Genomic DNA, 20,742 nt, shown 5'->3' with positions numbered 1-20,742 from the left:
ATTTTGTTTCAGCTGCTGCTCTCTTGTTAATCACAGCCAAGCTAATTATCATTGATTGTCCTGGTGAAGCAAAGATTTACTCCCACAGATAGTTAATTATTAAAGTCTGTCGTATGAATGGCCCTCATACCTCTGTGCTTCTCTCTTTGTAGGCCAGACCTGTACTGTCTGCTCTGGGGGGCTCTTGATGTGTAATGAGGGGATTCAGTGTCTGCAAAGCTGAGGTGTCCTAAACTCTGCTTTCTCTTCGGCAAGGAGGGACAGATGATTATCTCATTGCCTGCGAGCTGTCTGCTCACCACGGACACTGTGATTCGAAGCTCCTTAGGGCCCTACATTAAGAAGTAAGTGACCACACCCGCACACCTGGTGCCAGTGCTGTGCCTTGAAAGTGTCGGCCATTGACCGATGTGTCATGGCTGAGAGGGCGTGAGGACCCAGCTCTTGTCTGGCCGAGAAATACTGGGTGCTATTTGAAAGGTTTATCCTCTTCTAGGCTTGTTCTGAATGCACTGTGAACTGTATTTCTAAGGTCTTCAGTAGGCTGCCTGGGATGTGGGTGTGAACCCTGTTCCTTAGGAAGTGAGCATGAGATGGGATGGTGTACATGATGAAAGTCTTACAGATGCTACTTCCCTGTCTTGCTTCACTCTATTGTACCTGCTTGACTTCTTCAGCTGTGAATGGATTTGGCATGAGGGAGGAGTTGGATTTAGTTAGGGATGAAGGCAGTGTAGGCTGAGAGCCTTGTTCTGCGCACATGCTGGAGAGCCTTGGTTTTGGAGCATCCTGAGGGCAGTGAGTGAGAGTCTCAGCAGAAGTGATTTCTACATTTTGAGGGTTAAATCAAAGATTGTGTTTTTTCTAACCCAAGCACTCCCTCAACCCCCACACACACATATTCTTTATGGGCCTGTGTAGAGGCAAGGATGCTCTGAATGCTTATTTTCTGAATCATTCAGAAATTGCAAGTAGAATGAGTGGTACCATGGGAATTTGAATTTTAAAAGATGATGATAACATCGCTGAGTCTGTTTATACCGTAGGGGCTGATATGTGAGTAATTGTAATTTGTGTTAGAACCTAGAAGTTTAAGAACAAAAGCTCGAAGATTCCATCAGTGTATAATGAGCAGACACAGTTCCTGTCTCAGTAGGCATTATCCAGTAGAACTTCCAGCAACGGTGGAGATGCTTTGTTTTGCATTATCCAAGATGTGAATCACAAATGCCTGTTGAGTAACTGGAATGTGACTTGTTTTTACTAAAGAATGACTCTTAAGCACTGCTTAACTATAACTAATTTAAATTGAAATAGTTCTGTGAGCCATAGTTCACTGGGTTGGATGCTGCATCTCTGAATCTTTCTATCCCTCTGGACTCCCCGTAGTTCATCTTTACAAGATGAAATCCAGGAGCTTATAGAAAAAGCTTTTAGCTGGGTGGTGGTGGTGGCGGGTGGCGGCGGCGGCGGTGGCGGTGGCGGTGGCGGCGCACGCCTTTAATCCTAGCACCCGGGAGGCAGAGACAGGCAGATCTCTGAGTTTGAGGCCAGCCTGGGCTACAGAGTTCCAGGACAGCCAGAGCTGCTACACAGAGAAACCCTGTCTCAGAAAACAAAGTGGGGCAGAGGGAGAAAGAAAAGCTTCAACAGGAGAACCAGGCTGGAAACAAGATTTTTTTTGTTGCAAAGCAAATTCTACTTACTAGCCATGGAAATGGCTTTGGTGGGAGAGAGAACATAGACCATGTTGGGCGTGCTCTGGAGGGGCTCAGCCGTGGGAAAGATGCCTCTGTCTTGGGTGGAGTGTGGACAGCTTGAGCACAGTCCCTCGGAAGCAAACCACACTGTTTGGCCGAGTCTACACTTTAATTCCTTCAATTTGTCTTTTCATTTACAAGGTGGAAGCCTCCTCCATCTCCTCTGCTGGCCCTGTGCACTTTCCTAATCTCAGAGAAGCATGCAGGCGGTCAGTCCCTCTGGAAGTCCTACCTGGACATTTTACCCAAGTCGTACACCTGCCCGGTCTGCTTGGAGCCGGAAGTGGTAGATCTTCTGCCCGAACTTTTAAAGGCGAAGGCGGAAGAACAGAGAGCCCACGTGCAGGACGTGTTTGCCTCCTCCAGAGCCTTCTTCTCCACCCTGCAGCCTCTGTTTGTAGAGTCTGTGGAGAACATTTTCAGCTACAGCGCCTTCCTGTGGGCCTGGTGCACCGTGAACACCAGAGCTGTGTACCTGAGGTCCAGGAGGCAGGAATGCCTTTCCGCAGAGCCAGACACGTGTGCTCTTGCTCCGTACCTGGATCTGCTGAATCACAGCCCACACGTCCAGGTGAGAAGCTGGCGTGGACGTGTGTCCTGTTGGTATAGAATTGCAACGTGTAGAAACAAGGATTTTGAATGAAGAATGAGACAGTGGAGGTGTAACCTGCTCCAGGTAAACGTGTTAGACCAATCTGCCGTCAGCTGCCCGGATGTCATTCTAGCAAGTGTCCCCTTTGCCTTTGTAACTGCTCTCTGGCCTGCAGGGCCCTGCGCAGAGACCCTGGGCCTTTCACCAACCCAGACGGAGTCTTTCCTTCCTGCCCTTCAGGGCTGGGGTGCCGGCCAGCTTTCCTTCCTGTTCTTCAGGGCTGGGGTGCCGGCCAGCTTTCCTTCCTGCCCCATCCCTTTCATGTTATATTACACGTGCTGGCGGGAGGTCCTGGCGGGTAGAGCCAAGGTGCCCCACGGGGAGTGAGAGACAGAGATGTCATGCATACAGTGCTCAGTGAAGAGTTTTATTCACTGGTGGGGAGAGAGGGGTGAGGGGTTCGAGAGGTGCCAAGGAAAGTGGAAGAGAAGAGAGCAAGCGAGAAAATGGGCGGAGTTTCCCTTTAAGAATAGGCTTCTACGCCAGGGCATAGGGTGGCACCAAAGGGCGGGATCAGAATGTTAACATGTCACACTGGGTGTAGCCGTCTGCACGTGTGTCTTTGTCCTGACGGGGTGTTGTCTGTGCCTCCTCGGTGAACCCAGGTCTTGAGGCTTTCTGCTGTTCCTCTTTGAAGCCTCAGTGCCCAGGGCTTGGTTATGGAACAGACGAGACCCTGTGTGACCAGGAGTCTGGGGGTCAGGGAAGAGGGCCGGAGGTCAGGGATTGAGTCAGGTTTATTCACAGGTGAGATCAATACGGTACACTCGTGAACAGAACAAAGGTGTGTCGCCGCTGCCGCTGCTGCCGCTCCTCATCCCGGTCCCAAGGGACAGTGGGAAGGTCACCAGGCCATGCCTTCAGCAAGCCCTCCACAGTCCAAGAGAGAGCACCCCCTTCTAACTGGTCATGTCTCTTTAGAGAAGACCATGCCCATTGGGCCAGGCCGCTACCTACTGTTGGCTAGCGGGCCGGAGTCAATAATTCCCACAAGTCACGATGCCCCCCTCAGCCCTTCCCCCACTGGCTCACACTGGAGATACGTGTTTGCATGGCATGCTGGGAGAAGGACGAGGTGAGAAAGGCCAGGCTCGGAGGGCAGAGAGGAAGCACTCTGTCAGCTCACCCGAAACCTATCTAGGGTGCACTGGGTTGGGATCTGCACCTTTGCTGTCCACTAAGAGACATGCCACCAGAAGACATCAGTGTCACCTTGTCACCTCACAGGGCAGTGGGAGGACCCAGGGAGGTCCTGCTTGTCCTGGGATGACCCCCGCCTGGGCATTTCCCACAGTCTCCAGAGTGTGAGTGCAGTGCTAGGTGAAAGGTCATAGCACAGTCTCTCCAGTGTGAGTGCAGTGCTAGGTGAAAGGTCATAGCAGTCTCCAGTGTGTGAGTGCAGTGTTAGGTGAAAGGTCATAGGATGTTGGGCACAGGGACTCAGTCCCCAGCAGCCTCGCTTTGGTTTCATTGGAGTGTTTGTGGATGTCTGTACTTCAGTGATTTTATAGACTACCCTAGAAGAACACAGCCACAGCTGGTTGATGGGAGCCTGAGAGCCTGAGCTGCAGAAGACCCCTCCCTATAGGCTCAGGGACTGTAAACAAATGAAACTTGGGAGTTGGGGAAGTCCTTGCAGCTTCTTAGTACTAAGGGGTCTCAGTGCCACCGTATTTTCTTCCCTGGGCTGTTTGTGACAGATCCACTCCTGACCAGAGTCAGATGTCATATTTTGGGTCATTTTCAGAGTCCGTGGTTGGACCTCCTCTCTCAATAGGTAAAGGTGAGATGAAGGAGGACCATTCGCCACCTGTGACTGACTTTGTCGTCCACAATTGATGGGATAACTTGGTGAGCCTTTTAGATTTATGCTGAAAAGAGAAATCTTCTCCCTTTCCCCTGTAGGTCAAAGCAGCGTTCAACGAGAAAACCAGCCGCTATGAGGTTAGAATGGCCTCCGGCTGCAGGAAGCACCAGGAAGTGTTCATCTGCTACGGCCCCCACGATAACCAGCGGCTGCTCCTGGAGTACGGCTTCGTCTCCTTCTGCAATCCTCACGCCTGTGTTCCTGTCCCAGGAGGTTGGTGTTGCTCCCTGAGGCAGTGCTGTCCCCTGTTGTAGAGAGAGAGGCCGTGCATGCAACGCTCACTGGTCTCGGGCAAGCTAGCCTGGCCTTTCCTGATCCGAATCTCTGGGTTGCAGTCAAACCTGCAAAACTGACTGATACTGAGGGCGGGGTGAGCTAGAAGGTCGAGTAGGGGGGAAGCTGGTGGGGAGTGAGTGACAGTCATGGCTGGAGGGGCGGGTCTTTGTACTGAGCAGAAACTTAGTGAGCACTTAGCAGAAGCAGCTCTAAGCCACGGGGGGGGGGGGGGGGGGGGGGGGGGGGGGGGCAAGTGGCCGGAGGTTTCCCCGAGGTATTTATGTGTAGGCTCGGATGAACCCGGTGGGCAGAACAACAGTTACGTTTCTTAGATTAAAGAGAGAAGAGCCAGAACTGGGCCAGAGATGGGTCAGTGGGTAAAGGGCCTTGCCACAAAGCCCGATGACTTGAGTTCAATCCTCAGGACCCACAGGGTGGAAGGAGAGAACTGACTTCTGCAAATTGTCCTCTGACCTTCACACGTGTGTGTGGTACACACACACAGCACATAAAATAAATACATGTAATAATTTAAAGAAAAATGAGAGCAGGGGCGTGTGAAGTGAGTTAGAGCAGCTTTGAGATTGTCTCATTCAGAGTCCTTGCAGTTACCATACGGTGGGTCTAACCGTGGACAGTTGCCAGGTAAGCCCATTGAACGACTACATTCAGTTATTTGTACATTTAAAAATGGAGTAGGGCCTGAGGATCCGCTCAGTGGCAGGACAACGGCCTGGTATATGCAAGGCCTTCACCGAAGGAAAGGGAGGGCTTGCTTTAGTCAGAATTATACCCCAAATCCCTTTTTTGTTTTTGTTTTTATAAAATGCAGAACTGAAGCCTATCATCACCTCAGAAACAAAACAGAAATCCTTTGCTTTCTTTCTCCTTCAAAAACATTTATCAGTTTTCACAATTCACTCTGTGGCTACAGTCACGGATGCGTGGACTGCTTTGCATCTGGCTTGTGAACAGTATTACCGTCCTTCCTCCCTGCCTTCTTGGGCAGCCTGTTCCTGGCCGTGGCTGTAGGGTCTTCGCCTGTTACACTGTGGATGGACTTAGTGAGGATGTGAGCCTCGCTTCTCCCTATTCTGTCCTCAGCCTTGGAAACCGTAACAGCCTTTCGGGGACCGAGATTTCTGCGAGTTGCCCTGAGGAGAACACTTAGTGTGAACTAGGAAACACTCTTGGTTGTACAGGGTGGTAATGGGCGGGAACGTGGGCTGGAGGAGAGGGGCATGTACTTTGTCTGAAGTATATCCTACTCCGACATTGATTTTCTGTTTCCTGTAGCGACGCTGGTTAAGTACCTCCCACCAGCAGATAAGCAGGTGCACAAGAAGATGTCCATTCTGAAGGATCATGGCTTTACAGAGTGAGTGTCCTTCTACCTGGGAATGACCCCTTGAGGACGTTCCCCTGAAAATCGTGAGGGTTCTGGTTTTGTGCCTCTGTGTTAGTGGACAGGTGGCGTCCATTAGGTCTTACTGTGTAGTACAGTTGTGCTCGGTGTTGTAGACACTCAAGGACCGTAAGACAGCTGCTCGGGAATGTGAGAGCCAAGCTTGACACAGTCCTGTGCATGTCGTTAGGTGGGTCAGGTTCAGGTGGGATAGCCCTGGGTTATCACAAGCCAGGCTGACCCCTAGCAGAACCCACCGCTGGCATCAGTACAGATCGGGGGCAGTGAGAGACAAGACATTTCTCTTCTGTATAAAGCAGGGTTTTCACGTGTAGCAACAGTGTGAGGCTGCCGGCTGAGGTAGCTGTGTGTGTTTGCTCTCCAGGATGACCTAAGGCCTCCCCTGTTCATCTCACTGTAAACTATGTGGTGTAGTTACCAGGCCTCTTGCTGTGGTCCCCTAAACCAAGTTCAATGTCTTACTAAAACTGATTGGAAAATGGCTTTTCACCCTTGTCGTAGGGTTACTATTACTGTGATAAAACACCATGACCAAAAGCAAGTTGGGGAGGGAAGGGTTTATTTGATCTACACTTCCACATCACTGAAGGCAGTCAGGACAAAAACTCAAACAGGTTAGGAACCTGGAGGCAGGAGCTGGTGCAGAGGCCATGGAGGGGTGCTGCTGACTGGCTTGTTCCTCATGACTTGCTCAGCCTGCTGATAGAAACCCAGGACCACCCGCCCAGGGATGGCACCACCCACAGTGGGCTGGGCCCTCCCCCACCAATCACTAATTAAGAGTCCTGTAGGCCTGCCTGTAGCTTGATCTTATTGAGGAATTCTCTCAGTCGAAGCCCCCTCCTCTCCACTGACTCTGGCTTGGGTCAGGTTGACAAAACTACCCAGCATGACCTGGAATGGTCAGAACACAAACTCCGTTTGTGTGGATGAAGCACAGGCTGTTCTGTACCCAGCCTCCTTCACAGTATCCACATCTCACTTCCTCACACCATCTGACCTTGTGTGGAGGTGACCTGCTGAGTGTGCCCATTCACAGCCACGGCTGGGTTCCTTCGGTGTTCGTCTGAGTGACAGATCTGGTGTTGCCCGCTTTTCTCTCATAGAAATTTGACATTTGGATGGGATGGACCGTCTTGGAGGTTACTCACAGTTCTCAAGTTGTTGTGTCTGGAAGCTGAGAAATTGTAAGTTCCACCTGCATCGCTCTTTTTTGTCTTTTTTTTTTGGAGACAGGGTTTCTCCGTGTAGCTCTGGCTGGCCTGGAACTCACTGTAGACCAGGCTGGCCTTGAACTCAAAGATCTGCCTGCTCTGTCTCTCGAGTGCCAGGATTAAAGGTGTGCGCCAGCACCGCCAGGCTCCTGCATTGCCTTTAATCTGTGCCTGCTTCTTGGTGAAAATTGAAGGGGTTTGTTTGGGAGGCTTGCATGTCGAGGGACAAAGAGGAGACTGTGCCCTGGAGCTGCTGCTTTGACTGGCCCGCCCAACCTTTGAGAGTGCACGCTCTGAGAACTTAGCACTCTCTGTTCAGGTATCCCCTGGGGACCTGGTGCTTACAGTCTGAGTAAGTGACTGGGGTCTGTCAGCCCTGACAAGTCAGAGGCGCATCTCTGAGGAGGTGGGTTTTCCTGTGGCAAGCAAGCTCCTGACTCTGCCCTATCTGGCCCCATGTTTCCCCCACCCGGTTCTACCCTGGGGTTGATCTAGAAGTCCTGCTGAAGGGCTTTTCCACGAGAGGAGCCCCAGTGTAGACATGCATTCTGGTTAGCTCCGTAAGATTCCCAAGGGACTGTCAGTCACGTCTCAGAGCTGTCAGTCTCATGGTGTGCTCTGGTCATCTCAGGGCCTCCCCCCGGCCCAGGACTGATGAGGACAGCAGCTACCTTGCTGCTGCCCAGTATGCTGGGCAGGTGTCCAGCAGTGGTAGGAAGAGCCCCAGCACAGCTCTGTCGTCCTTAGCAGTTTTACTCTTTCTTTTGGGGACTCAGAAGTCAAGTTTCTCCCTGGTCTTAGTACCAGAAATGGAGTTGATCATGGACAGCACAGGTTTGCACTGGGCAGATTCATTTACGTGGGAATTAAATTTAAAAAAAAAAATTGCATGCTAGGTGGTGGTGGCCCATGCCTTTAATCCCAGCATTTGGGAGGCAGAGCCAGGCAGATCTCTGTGAGTTCAAGGCCAGAGCGAGATCCAGGACAGGCACCAAAACTACAGAGAAACCCTGTCTCGAAAAACCAAAAATACATAAACAAATAAACAAACAAACAAATAATTGCACATAGAAGTATTGAAAAATTTAAGAAAAAGTTAATTCCGGATAAAGAAAAATAGAAAAACATGTATACATAGTTGTCTATTTTATCATTTACTACTGTATGTAGGCAAGTGTATCATAAAAAGTCAAAAGTTTTCAAAATTGATGAATAGCCTATAGACTGTAGATGGCGCTCGTCTTGGTCAGTGTTCTGTTGCTGTGGAGGGACACCATGACCACGGCAAACTCTTTTCAAAGAAAGCATTTACCTGGGGCTTGCTTACATTTTTAGAAGGTATGGTGGTTTGAATAAGAATGGCCCCATGGACTCATGTGTTTGCTCGCTTGGTCTATAGGGAGTGGCACTGTTAGGAGGTGTGGCCTTGTTGGAAGTGTGTCACTGTGGAGCTGGCTTTGAGGACTCAGATGCTCAAGCTAGGCCTAGTGTGGCACACAGTCTCCTTCTGCTGCCTGCAGGTCAAGATGTAGAACTCTCAGCTCCTTCTCCTTCACCATGTCTGCCTGCATGCCACCATATTTCCCACCGTGATGACAGTGGACTAAACCTCTGAACTGTAAGCCAGCCCCAATTAAATGTTCTCATTTATAAGAATTGCTGTGGTCATGGTGTCTCTTCACAGAAATAGAAACCCTAAAAAAGTCAGAGGTTTAGTCCATTTTCATCATGGCGGGGAGCATGGTGACATGCAGGCAGATGTGGTGCTGGAGAGGTGGTTGAGAGTTCTACATCTGGATCTGTAGGCAGCGGAAGGAGAGAGCCGCTGGGCTTGGCTTGGGCTTTTGAAACCTCAAAGCCCACCCCAGTCACACAGTTCTTCCACCAAGGCCACACCCACCCCAACAAGGCCATGCTGATGACTAAGCATTCAAATATATGAGCCACGGAGGCCATTCGACCCCCACAGCGCTGTTTCCAGTCAAGAGGACACACAGATGTAAAGATGTAATAGTAATTCATAACTGCATTCAGTCAGCCTCAGGAGTGACGGGGCATTGCCTGGTTATTGCCTGGTGACTCAGCAGCTACAGTGAGTTCCAGCTCCCGGAGTCTCCATGCAGCTCCTCATCTTTGCCGGTCCTAGTTTGATAAACCACACGATTAAATGCAGTTTGGGAAGGAAAGAGTTTATTCTGTCTTACAGCTCCTGGGTTCCCGGGAAGTTGGTGCAGGAACTCAAGGCAGGCACCTGGAGGCAGGATTGAAACAGGAACGAGACTCACTGGCTTGCTCTTCAGGCTCACATTCAGCTACCTTTCTTATGCTTCCCAGGACTGCCTGCCTAGGGAGAGCACCACCCACGGTGGGCTGGAGCTCTCCCATCAGTCATTCATCAAGACAGTGCTCCATAGACTTGCCTACACACCAAGCCAATGGAGGTGTCTTCTCAGTAAGGTTCCCAGATCTCTAGCTTGTCAGACTGACAGAAGCCCGCTAGCACCCGATGAGTTTCTGTCCACTGAATTAGCATTACAGGAAAAAGTGATCTCTGCACTCTTTCTTTTTTCTCCTTCTGTAGTGTGTATAACCTATGTGTGTGTTGATTCCCATCGTTGAGTTGCTAAGGCATCTCCTAGTCCACAGCATGCTACTGCTGTGGTTCTGTAAAAGGCGGAAGATTTATACAGCCTGAAGATAGACCAGTGGATAGTCCCTGCATATGGGTGGGGGGAGTTCGATTGTGTGCGCCCCACCCCCTCGTCCAGGTGTCCGCTCTAGTGCAGTCACTTTTAGTGGATGCCGTGTTTTACCTTAAGAGAGTGAGCTCTGCGCCTGGGGTCTCTCCTTCCTTGTGTTGTTCCCTAGGCGGATGTGTAGTCAGCCCAGCGCACAGCGTGAGCACAGGAAGGGCTTGGCTGGCCACTGCTCCTGTCTGCACAGGAAGGGCTTGGCTGGCCACTGCTCCTGTCTGCACAGGAAGGGCTTGGCGGGCCACCGCTCCTGTCTGCACAGGAAGGGCTTGGCTGGCCACCGCTCCTGTCTGCACAGGAAGGGCTTGGCGGGCCACCGCTCCTGTCTGCACAGGAAGGGCTTGGCGGGCCACCGCTCCTGTCTGCACAGGAAGGGCTTGGCTGGCCACCGCTCCTGTCTGCACAGGAAGGGCTTGGCGGGCCACCGCTCCTGTCTGCACAGGAAGGGCTTGGCTGGCCACCGCTCCTGTCTGCACAGGAAGGGCTTGGCGGGCCACCGCTCCTGTCTGCACAGGAAGGGCTTGGCTGGCCACCGCTCCTGTCTGCACAGGAAGGGCTTGGCTGGCCACTGCTCCTGTCTGCACAGGAAGGGCTTGGCTGGCCACTGCTCCTGTCTGGCTCTCTCGTCTTGTCTTCCCTCCTCTCACTTGCCCTTGTCCTGTGCCCCTTGTTCATTCACTGATCATTTCATTTGATCTTGTGTGGACCCTGTGGGAACAAGGTGTGTGTGTGCATCCTTTTAGGGCCAAAGCAGCAACTGTTTGCAGAGGTCATTCCCAGATTCATTTTCTCCCTTTGGGTCAGTTACATGAGGCACGGTCGGGGTTCTGGCTGGGTGTTTGCGGGCCATCTCTCCTCCCCGATGTGCCTTGTGAGGTAGGGCCTCCACCTTTCCCAGTTTTCTTTCTTTGACTCTAAAAGGGATGGTATGTTATATTTGTAGGGAATTATGAAGATTAAGCTAGATAATCATTACAGAGAGAACACTCAGGTACCCAGTAATTCTTGGTTCTCTTGTGTAGTAAGTCGTCATAAGCTGACGTCCATCTGTTACCTGAGCTGTCTTGTCAGAGGTTGGGAGTGTCTGTCTGCAGTGCACACTCTGATTTGCGGGTTCAGCCACTGTCTTACGTCCTTCTAAGTCACTCCCACAGGCCCCTGATTTCCCGCCTCCAGTCTGCCCCTCTGTCCTTTCCCTGACCACTGCTTCTTCCAAGCAGAGAGACTTGGCTTTGACCTCTTCTGGCTTTGAGACCTCTGGCTCCTTGGTTGCTGTCTCCACAGACCTAGGGTCTTGTGATCATAGAACATTGGCCTCATCTTCCCTCACAGCCTCACCCCTGCAAGCCGAGGCAGCGTCAGGGACTGACCTGCTGCAGACGCCCGTATGGAGGGCATTTGGTAGTGAAATGTGTTCTTGGCTGTCACCGTTCAGGAGAAACTGTCACTTACAGCCAGGGGGCAGACAGCGCCTCCGCTGCTGAGTCTTGGGCCGGCCGGTGCCCAGCCTGGCCTTCCTGCCGTCTCTTCTCGGCCTCTGTGTCCTGGAGCTGATGGCTGTGGCTCCAGTTACTGTTACACCAGACACAGGATTGCCGTGGGAATGTAATTCAGTCACAGCTGGTGACGTGCACGGACCTAGTGGCCCCTTTGGCTACTCTTTCTTCCTCTGTTTCTTGTGTGTTTTAGTTAGGGTTTCCCTCGCTGTGAAGAGACACCATGACCATGGCAACTCTAATAAGGAAAACATTTAATTGGGGTGGCTTGCTTATAGTTTCAGAGTTTCAGTCCATTGTCGTCATGATGGGGAGCACGGCGGCATGCAGGCAGACATGGTGCTGGCTACATCTTGATTAGAAGGCAACAGGAAGTGGACTGTGTTACACTGAGCGAAGCTTGAGCAAAAGAGACCTTAGAGCCCGCCCCCCCCCCCAGTGACACACTTCCCCCAACAAGGCCACACCTACTTCAATAAGGCCACACCTCCTAATAGTGCCATTCTCTAACTTATGGGGGCCGATTACATTCAAACTACCACACTGTGGCTTCCATTCAGGAACTGCAATGATATTACAGGTTTAGAGGATGAGCCTCACTGTGCTCAGGAAGAACAGGGACATGGCTTGTGTGTCATGCTGCAGGGTGAATGCTGTCTCCAGTAACTGGGGGACCTGCTGAAATGATCTTATTGGACATTCTGGTTCTAGTACATCCTGGAAAAAAGTACTCCTTGGAGAAGTCATCTCAGATACAAATGAGAAGACAAGCTTGGACATGGCACAGAGAATATGCTCTGACTTCATCGAAGAGACTCATGCTGTGCTGCGTAAGGTGTGTGCCCCGATGCTACTTGGACACAAGGTTCCAGTCCCGAGGCTGCTTGTCATGCATGCTGTTAGGAAAGTCTTGAGAATCTCCGATGAGCAAATGTTTTGTCATCTCTATAGCTGTGTTAACAGAGTTTAAAGTTATGGTGCCAGGGAGACGGCCCAGCGGGTGACGTGCTTGCTGTGCTAGTGTGAGGACCTGGGTTCAGATCCCCAACACACTTGTAACACACGTGAAAGTTGGGTGTGGCAGCATGTGTGCCTGTACTCAGTGCTGGGTGTGGGATAGGTCAATTTAGTGGAGACAGGAGAATCCTGAAGGTTCACTGGCGGCCAGCCTAGTCCAGTGAGCTCCAGATTAGGTGAGAGACCGAGACTCACTACAGGCGGACAGCAGTAGAGGCTGGGACTCAGTGTCAGCCTCTGGCGTCTGCGTGTGCAGGCGTGGGCCAGTCTGGAAGGTTTACAGACAGTGTGCGATGCACGACGATGCTTCGCTGCACACTCACCTTGTGGAGCTGCTTGGTCAGACCGTTTAACGGCGTTATCCACGCGGGGGCTCTTAGTCTGTTCCTTGATGTGCGCTGGGTGTCTAGTTCCTAACCAAGGTCACAGGTTGAACAGGGAACTCTGGGGTCTGTTTCTCTTCTCTAGCCAAACTCTGTTTTGTGACATTCAACCCGATGTCCTCCAGACAAATAGGGTCTCCTGTTCTCCCCACTTTTTTGTGACCCTGGGGATGGGACACAGTCTAAACCCGAGCCCGTCACCTCCCTCCTTTCTGTTTAAGACGATACCGTTGTGTAAGTTATTAACATTTTTCTTTACTCAGAGTCATCTCCGGGCACTTAGGATGAGTCTCAGCTTTTGCCTCGTGTTTTATCAGTGCTTGATTTCCTAGTGATAGTGTTTCAAATGCTTTTTTCCTATGTGTGTCTTAATTTAATAATTTTTTTGTTTTAATGAGAAATCAGTTCATTTATGAGACTTGACTATTAAAATTAAAAAATTTAGTGCATTTTGAAGATTTTATGCTAAATGAAACTACAAAAGGACACGTACTGTCCACTTACAGGGGTTCCCAGGCCAGGCAGATTCACAGGGCCTGGGGGAGGGGAGCTGGCTTACTCACTCATCCTTAGAGGAGTTTTGTTTGAGAGGAGAAAGTGATCTGGGGGACTTGCGGCCACTGACCATCTGTCTCAAAGCAGTTAAATCGGTGAATTCTATAATGCATTTCTATTATAATGAAAAGTTAATAACTTGCAGGTTTCTGACATGAAAGAGAGGGAAGTGTTGCTGATAAATCAACTCACTTTGGTGGAAGCATTGCGGATGGAAGAACTGAGGATTCTCCAGGCTTCCGCTGAGATTGTGAGCAGTTTACAAGCCTCCTTTTTGTGACAGCACAGGACGCATGTGATTCCCTCCTGTGGAGGGTGTGCTTTCTGCATTTTTACTGAGGTTGGAATAAATAGACTTGTATATGAAATTATCGCAGTCTTTGGATGGTTTCTGTTAAGCAGTAATGTGTTTAATATTTCCCCCTCTGCTTTTCTTTTAATTAGTGAACTTTGAAGAGCATCTTCGTGGGATGGAATAGTGGCTGCTCCCCGCACTGGGAAGGCTATCTGCAGGGAGCAGAGGAGGGTTCTAGGCATTGGGTAGCTGAGGACAGATGTACGGCTGAGTTACACTTGTCATTCAGTGGGAAGGAACAGGGTGGAGTGATGAAGGGCAGAGTGGGAAGCTGTAAGGCTGGGCAGCCCATGGCGTCTTCCACGTCATTTCACTCACTGGCTGTTAATGGTCAAGAGGGGAACCACTAAGACTCTCAGGTACTCTTGGCTTAAGGGACAAGTTGGGGCCAGGTGGCTCTGGTGGTGTTGTGAGGGTTGACAGTGTTGGGCCTTCCCCACGTAGACTCACTGAGGGAAGTGAGCTAGGATCCTTCTTGTCTTCCTGAGGACAGCATGCCAAGGGCCTCTTGCAAGCTGCAGGCAGGGAAGGACTGAGTCACACAGGTCTTTCGGCCCTGTCCTGACACTTTCCCTGTGGCATGGTGCCTCTTGTTCCCAGAAGGCTCTGGGAGGAGAAATGGCAGAAGGCACAGGGGCAGGTGTTAGGACCAGTGCGCGCGTGTGTGTGTGTGTGTGTGTGTGTGTGTGTGTGTGTGTGTGTGTGTGTGTGCGCGCGCGCACAGGGACCTGTAAAATACCCGAGCCAGCCTGCACTGAGCCAGCTCCCCCCCCCCCCCCCCCCCCCCCCATGTACGAAACAGTCTTTTTTCTGCAGCTTGCTCTCCTGTCTTCCCGGGTTGTTCAGTTCTGTGTTCATGCCATGGAGTGAACTTGGCAGTCCCCTAGGTGACGGTGGACGCCCCATCCCAGTGACAGTTCAGTCCAGGACGGCTAAAGACACTACGACATTTTGTCTTGTGTCTGTTCTCTGAGTTTTGTCTTTTCTCTCCTAAGACCCAGGGCGCAGAAAAGGGGCAGACATTTTGTCAGTCTGACCTGACCGCCAAACGGGGTCTCTCAGGCAGCCGTGTGCTGCCCGGAGTCCTTTTCTCTCTGTGGAGCCCAGCAGGATGTCGTGAGTGCAAACGGGCGTTCGCAACTGTTTGAACACTTCCCTTGCACATCATTCATACAAGTGTGCACATACACTTGTGTGTGTTGGCTTTTTAAAAACACATTTGTGTGTGCCCATGGGTTTGTGTGTGTGTGTTTTTTTTTGTGTGTTCATCTGTGTGTGTATGTGTGTGTGCCCACATGTGTTTGTGTGTGTGAGTATATGTGTGTGTGTGTGTGTGTGTGTGTGTGTGTGCCCGTGTGTGTGTGCTCCTTATCCCCTGTGGTGTGCTTATGGAGGTCAGAGGACAACTGGTGGGAACTGGGTCTCTCCTTCCACCATGTGGATCCTGGAGACTGAACTCAGGACGTCAGGTTTGGTGGTGTGTGCCCTCACCCACCGAGCCTCTCAGCAACTCAATTCTTTCTCTCTTTTTAAAAATGTCTGTGCCCATGGTATGTGCTTGGCGTGTTGTATGAGTATACTTGTGCTTGTGGTATGTTAATGACGTATTGTATGAGTATACTTACGCTTGTGGTATGTTAATGACGTGTTGTATGAGTATACTTACGCTTGTGGTATGTTAATGGCGTGTTGTATGAGTATACTTGTGTGTGGGGTGCACTTGTGTGTTGCAGGCTGGAGGGCAACCTTGGGTCTTATTTCTCGGGAGTCATCTACCTTATTTTTTTGAAATAGAGTCTCACTGGGGTCAGAGGTTCCCCAGGTGAGCTAGGCTGGCTGGCCAGACAGTCCTAGGGATCCCCAACCTACCTCTGTGTGCTGGGATCACAGGCGTGTGCTGACAGCCCCCCCCCCCAGCCCCTCCATGGATCGAACTCAGGTTCTCATGCTTGCATAGTAAACATTTGATTGACTCCCTAGCCTGTGGTTCTTTTTTTTAACAGCTATGATGTATCCCATGATGCACTAGGCCAGAGTTTGGCAAAATTTCTGTAGAGAGCCAAATATTAAATAGTTTTTAAGTTTCCTGGCTCTTAATGTGGTCTTTGTCCTGGTGTATTGTAGACAGAATCAAGGCCATGGGCAAGCAGGTCACATAGCTGTATTTCAACAAAACTTTGTTTACAAGGACAGGTGATGGGCCGTAGAATTCCTTTATACCATTGGAAACGTAAATCCCCTCGAACATCGGAACTTCCATGGACAACATGTGGTTATTATTGTTTTACTTGTCCAGTGATTAGAAAAAAAAAAATGACACAGTAACACAGCATCCCCCACAGTTCCCTGGACACGGTTACATCTGTAGATGTAATTCTAAACGGTCTTATTAAATAAGAAACACACAGTCAAATACAGAGTTAAAAGCCCAAGAGGTCAGAGCACTAGCGAATGGCCTTTATCTTACTGGTCACTGCCACCCTTCCCCTGAGAGAGAGACCTTCTCCTCCGTGACCCGTCTTTTATTGCCTTTCTGTTCTACCTTCTCATTGGCTTTAAAACCCAACCACATGATTTCCTCATCATTGCCTGTCTATACAGACCTCCAGGCCTCTAGGGTTCGTACTGAGATTAAAGGTTTGGGTCACCGCTTGGCTGTGTCCTTGAACACACAGACTCTGCCTGCCAGATGATCAGATTAAGGGTGTATGTCACCACCGCTGGACTTCTGCTAAATGGTTTGCTTTTAGCTCTGACTCCCAGGCAACTTTATTTATTAACATACAAATAAAATCACATTTCAGCACAAATATCACCTTATACATCGGTGGTATTTTATAGTCACACTTCGTCTGAGTTTATCTGAAGGACGGTTGGGTAGGACTGGTTTGCAGACAGCCCTTGGCAAAAGTGCCGTACAGGTGACAGAAACCACAAACCCCAGGCAGAAGGTCTGGCTCCTGGCAGGGCCGTCTGTGACCTCCAGGTAAGACCATTGTTTCTAGGCCACCCTATCTTGATGCATTCTTAAAAACCAATGGTCACAGCCTCAGACCTGTCTCGCCCACCTCAGGGAGGCCCGGCCAGTGCTGTTTGTCTCCTGCATTTTGAGTACCCATCATGCCCCTATACTCCACTCCTCACACCCCCCCCCCCCCCACTTTCTGCTTTTCTCAGCTGGCGGCCTCACTCACCCGAGGTTTCTATTACATCACCCCCTCTCCCATCTTGCTCCTGAGTTTGTGGGTGGTAAGCCTCCCTCTGGTGCCTTGGCCCCAGGGGATAGAGACCAAGGAGTTAAGTGATGTGATGCCTTCCTCCATCACCCTTCAGGCGAAAGCAGGCTGGCGGTGTCAGCCTTTCAGGCTGGGGCTTTAAGTGCTTTTGCCCCAGGGTAGAAGCTATGGGTGCCTGTTGAGAAGCTGTGGTTCTGAAAATGACCTCTGACCTCAGGGAAGCAGATGCCGACTTGAGGTTGGGATGCCGGCTGGGGGTTGTGGTCAGCAGCAGTCCTGTCCACAGGGTGGGTTAATGTTTGGTCATTTTGTCCCGAGAGGGAAAGTAGAACACACAGTTTGACTTCTTGGCTGGGACCTTTGTCAGGAATGCTACAGGTTGGGTCACTGGGGAGTGAACTTGCTTGTACAGAGCCAAGTGTGAGCCGAAGGGAACATGAACCATGGGAGGGAAGAGGTGGCCCGTGAGCATGTGTGTGTGTGTGTGTTTGTGCTTCCACGTGTGTGCCCGTGTGAGTGTGTGTGCCCGTGTGAGGGTACACAGTGTGTGCCCATGTGAGGGTACATGGAGTGTGCATGTAGAGACTCGTGGTTGATGCTGGGCATCTTGGTTAATCTCCTGCTTCTTTGCCGAGGCAAAGCCTCTCAGATAACTCCAGAGCTCACCAATACTGCTAGTCTGGATGGCCACCTTGCTCCAGGTTCCCATCTCCGCTTGCACACTGGAATCACAAGCAGGCTGGTATACCCACCTGGCATTCTTGTGATCTGGGAGATCCACACTGAGGTCATCACACCTTGGCAAGCACTGTCACCACTTACCGGGGACTAAGGGGGTCCAGCCCCTCAATAGTCCCCTCCCAGGGTCTGGAAAGAAACTACAACCAGCTGATAATTAATCTTTGATGAAAAGAAATGAATCTATGTACACGAAACTCCTTAGTCCATATACTTTATTATTCTGTGTCAGTTACAAGCTTCTATTCTGCTCTCATATTTAGCTCCTTTCTTGCCTGACTTCTCTCTACACTTATCTGCTGTTCCCTCTAGGTTCTATCTTAATTCCTTCATCTAGTTCTGCCCCTTCTAGGTTCTCATCCATCTAGTTCTTTCCCCTATCAGCTCCTCTCCCGTCTCCTTCTCTCCCATCTCGTTCTTCCTCATCTTGTTCTTCCCCATCTGGCTCTTCCTCATCTTCCATCTCGTTCCTCTAGTTCTCTCTTCTAGCCCTTCAATCTAGTTCTTCCCCATCTCGGTTTGTTCCTCTCAAGTTCTTACCCATCTAGTTCTTCCATTATCTTTTCTCTTCTCTGTCCTCTCCTGCCCTGGAAGTCCCGGTATATATACACTTAGAAGCAGTAATCCCTTGGCAATGCAAAGCCAGGCTTCCGGGGTCAAACAGAGGGATGATAATTACAGAGAGGCAATAACCGTTAATTATCATTTGCAACCCCAAAGGGAAGTGATCAATGGGGAAATGAATTAACTAAAGGCTAAATTCGGGTAATATTTAAGAAGAGGGATCTTATGTGCTCAACTATCGTCTTAAATGTGATTAGTAGAAAATGTTAAGAATCTATAAGTTGCTAGGTCAATGGGAGAAAATAAAACTGCCTTCTTTTTTCCTGTGCCTCCTATCTGTCCAAGCTATCTGCCGTTTTTCTGCAGGGTGGGACAAAGTGTGCTCGGTCGCTAGGCAGCCTGTGCACAGCCAGATGCCTCTGGTGATAGTTAAAGGGAGATCTGGAACTAGAGGTAAGATTTGGGAAAGGAGGAAGTTAAGCTTAATTGGCACATCCGCCAGGCCTTCTCAAATGGGTAGTCTGGACTCTTAAGTCTGTTCTTAGAGAGTACAGAGGTATCTCTGATAAGGTACTTTCCTCTGTCTGGGATTGACCTGGCCGGATACTGCTAATGACGATAATTACAGGGAGGCCTGAACTGGGGTTCTGGCTGTGCATAGCTGTCAGTGCACAAGGTTATCTAAATGTTCCTTTAGTAGAGGGGAAATGGTGCCCAATAAATGATGGAAAAGCTACAATAGCACACAAGAAACTCATAGCAGGAAACGGCTGATAATCAAAAGCCAAATATCATCAAGGCTTCTTGAGCCTCAGCTTGACCTCTGGAAGGCCCTTGGCTTCTTCCAGGTATTAGCTTTGTCATAATCAGCTGAAATCCTACTTTGTATATTTTTGCAGCTTGTAGTAACCCCTTAGCTGCCCTTTTCTTTTGAGACAAGGCCTGGCTATGTAGTTCTGGTGGGTCTTGAATTGGTGATCCTCTGCCCCACCCTCTGGTGTGGTGATATATTATGTACCCTAATTGTGGGAGCCCATTCTCGGGTTCCTCGTGGCTTTACCCAGCAGGTTCGCATAGAGAGGATGATTGGACCACGGGCCTCAGTGCAGGTGTCTGAGATGGTCTGCACTTGGCTGTGCTGGGGGAGGAGGTCTTTTGCTCCACCCCTTGGCGTCTCTATAAAAACCCTGGGGCAGAGACTGTCGGGGCCCATTGGAAAAGGTTCCAGGCCCTCTGGAGGCTATCCTTTATTTTCTGTTTATCTCCGTGATATTCTCCGCAATAAATCCTTCTATCTAATATTTCCTGCTGCTTGCACTCAAGAAAACTCTGGGGAACTGTGGGGGTGGTTGGGTAAACGCCCCACAGAATGGCGCCATGAAAAGGGACTAAAAAAAAAAAAGGACTAAAGAAAAAAAGGGACTAAAAAAAAGGGGGGACAAAAAAAGAGGGGACTAAAGACAAATGAACAGGGACTAAAGACAAAGTAATAGGAACTAAAGATAAAGGAAAATAGTAGTTTTATTAGAGTTTTTGGCGAAAGTGCTGAGTTCAGCCCTGTCAGTGGATAAGGCATGCCGGTGTTATGGAAAATATATATTTTTTATATATATTGAGAGGCAGGGGTTTTATCCTTGAGAGAAAAGGAAAGCGGACTGGAAGGATGTCCAATGCTGCAGCGAAATTCTCTTCTGTCAAAATTTTCTATCTTCTATCCCTTTCTCAATTTCTATCTGAAAAATATAAGGTATAGCATAGTAATATAGTTTAGGAAAAACTTAGAAGTGTAAGATTGTGTAGGAAAAAATAAGGTAACTAGACAGAAAAACTCTACAACTTTTTTTTTTTTTTTTTTTTTTGGTTTTTCGAGACAGGGTTTCTCTGTGTAGCTTTGCGCCTTTCCTGGAACTCGCTTTGGAGACCAGGCTGGCCTCGAACTCACAGAGATCCGCCTGGCTCTGCCTCCCGAGTGCTGGGATTAAAGGCGTGCGCCACCACCGCCCGGCTTACAACTTTTTAACTTTGGGGGCTATGAATGCAAACTGGGAAAAAATCTTTCTTTGGGCGTTTCGGGTAGTAAAAAAGCTCTTCTTTGAGCTTATGGGGAAAAAAAAAGTTTCCTCTGGAAGCTTTTGACCTGGGGACAGCTGAAATGCAAAGTCCAAGCAGCAGGAGAAATTTCTCCCTGAGGCAAAAATGGGGGTGTAAAAAGTCAAAGTTTAAAGTTGGGCTGGAAAGATGGCTCAGAGGTTAAGAGCACTGACTGCTCTTCCAGAGGTCCTGAGTTCAATTCCCAGCAACCACATGGTGGCTCACAACCATCTGTAATGAGATCTGGTGCCCTCTTCTGGCCTGCAGTCATACATGCTGTATACATAATAAATAAATAAATCTTTAAAAAAAAAAAAAAAAAAAAAAAAAAAAGTTGGGAAGTTTTGGGAAAAGTTGGT

At 49.7% G+C, this 20,742-nt stretch overlaps 1 protein-coding gene across 6 annotated transcripts in view; it reads left to right on the top strand.

Annotated features, from left to right (window-relative positions):
• Setd4 (SET domain containing 4) overlaps positions 1-14,403 on the top strand; it is a 34,967-nt gene extending 20,564 nt beyond the window's left edge. For 5 of the 6 annotated variants that reach the window (XM_052741226.1, XM_052741225.1, XM_052741224.1 and 2 more), the window contains 7 exons: positions 256-344; positions 1,902-2,331; positions 4,318-4,492; positions 5,852-5,933; positions 7,088-7,168; positions 12,156-12,279; positions 13,545-13,770. In XM_052741226.1, coding sequence (XP_052597186.1) covers positions 256-344; positions 1,902-2,331; positions 4,318-4,492; positions 5,852-5,933; positions 7,088-7,168; positions 12,156-12,279; positions 13,545-13,679 — 1,116 coding nt within the window. In that variant the 3' untranslated portion in view covers positions 13,680-13,770. Of the gene's footprint in view, positions 1-255; positions 345-1,901; positions 2,332-4,317; positions 4,493-5,851; positions 5,934-7,087; positions 7,169-12,155; positions 12,280-13,544; positions 13,771-13,843 lie in introns of those variants that run through there. The other variant, XR_008218927.1, reaches the window with a different exon arrangement.
• The last annotated feature ends 6,339 nt before the right edge of the window (positions 14,404-20,742 follow it).

Source organism: Peromyscus californicus, unplaced genomic scaffold, assembly GCF_007827085.1.
Source record: "Peromyscus californicus insignis strain IS unplaced genomic scaffold, ASM782708v3 Scaffold_16__1_contigs__length_79575227, whole genome shotgun sequence".
Classification (NCBI taxonomy): domain Eukaryota; kingdom Metazoa; phylum Chordata; class Mammalia; order Rodentia; family Cricetidae; genus Peromyscus; species Peromyscus californicus.
Note: the sequence above shows the minus strand (reverse complement) of the source record. Positions and strands in the feature narration are given on the sequence as shown.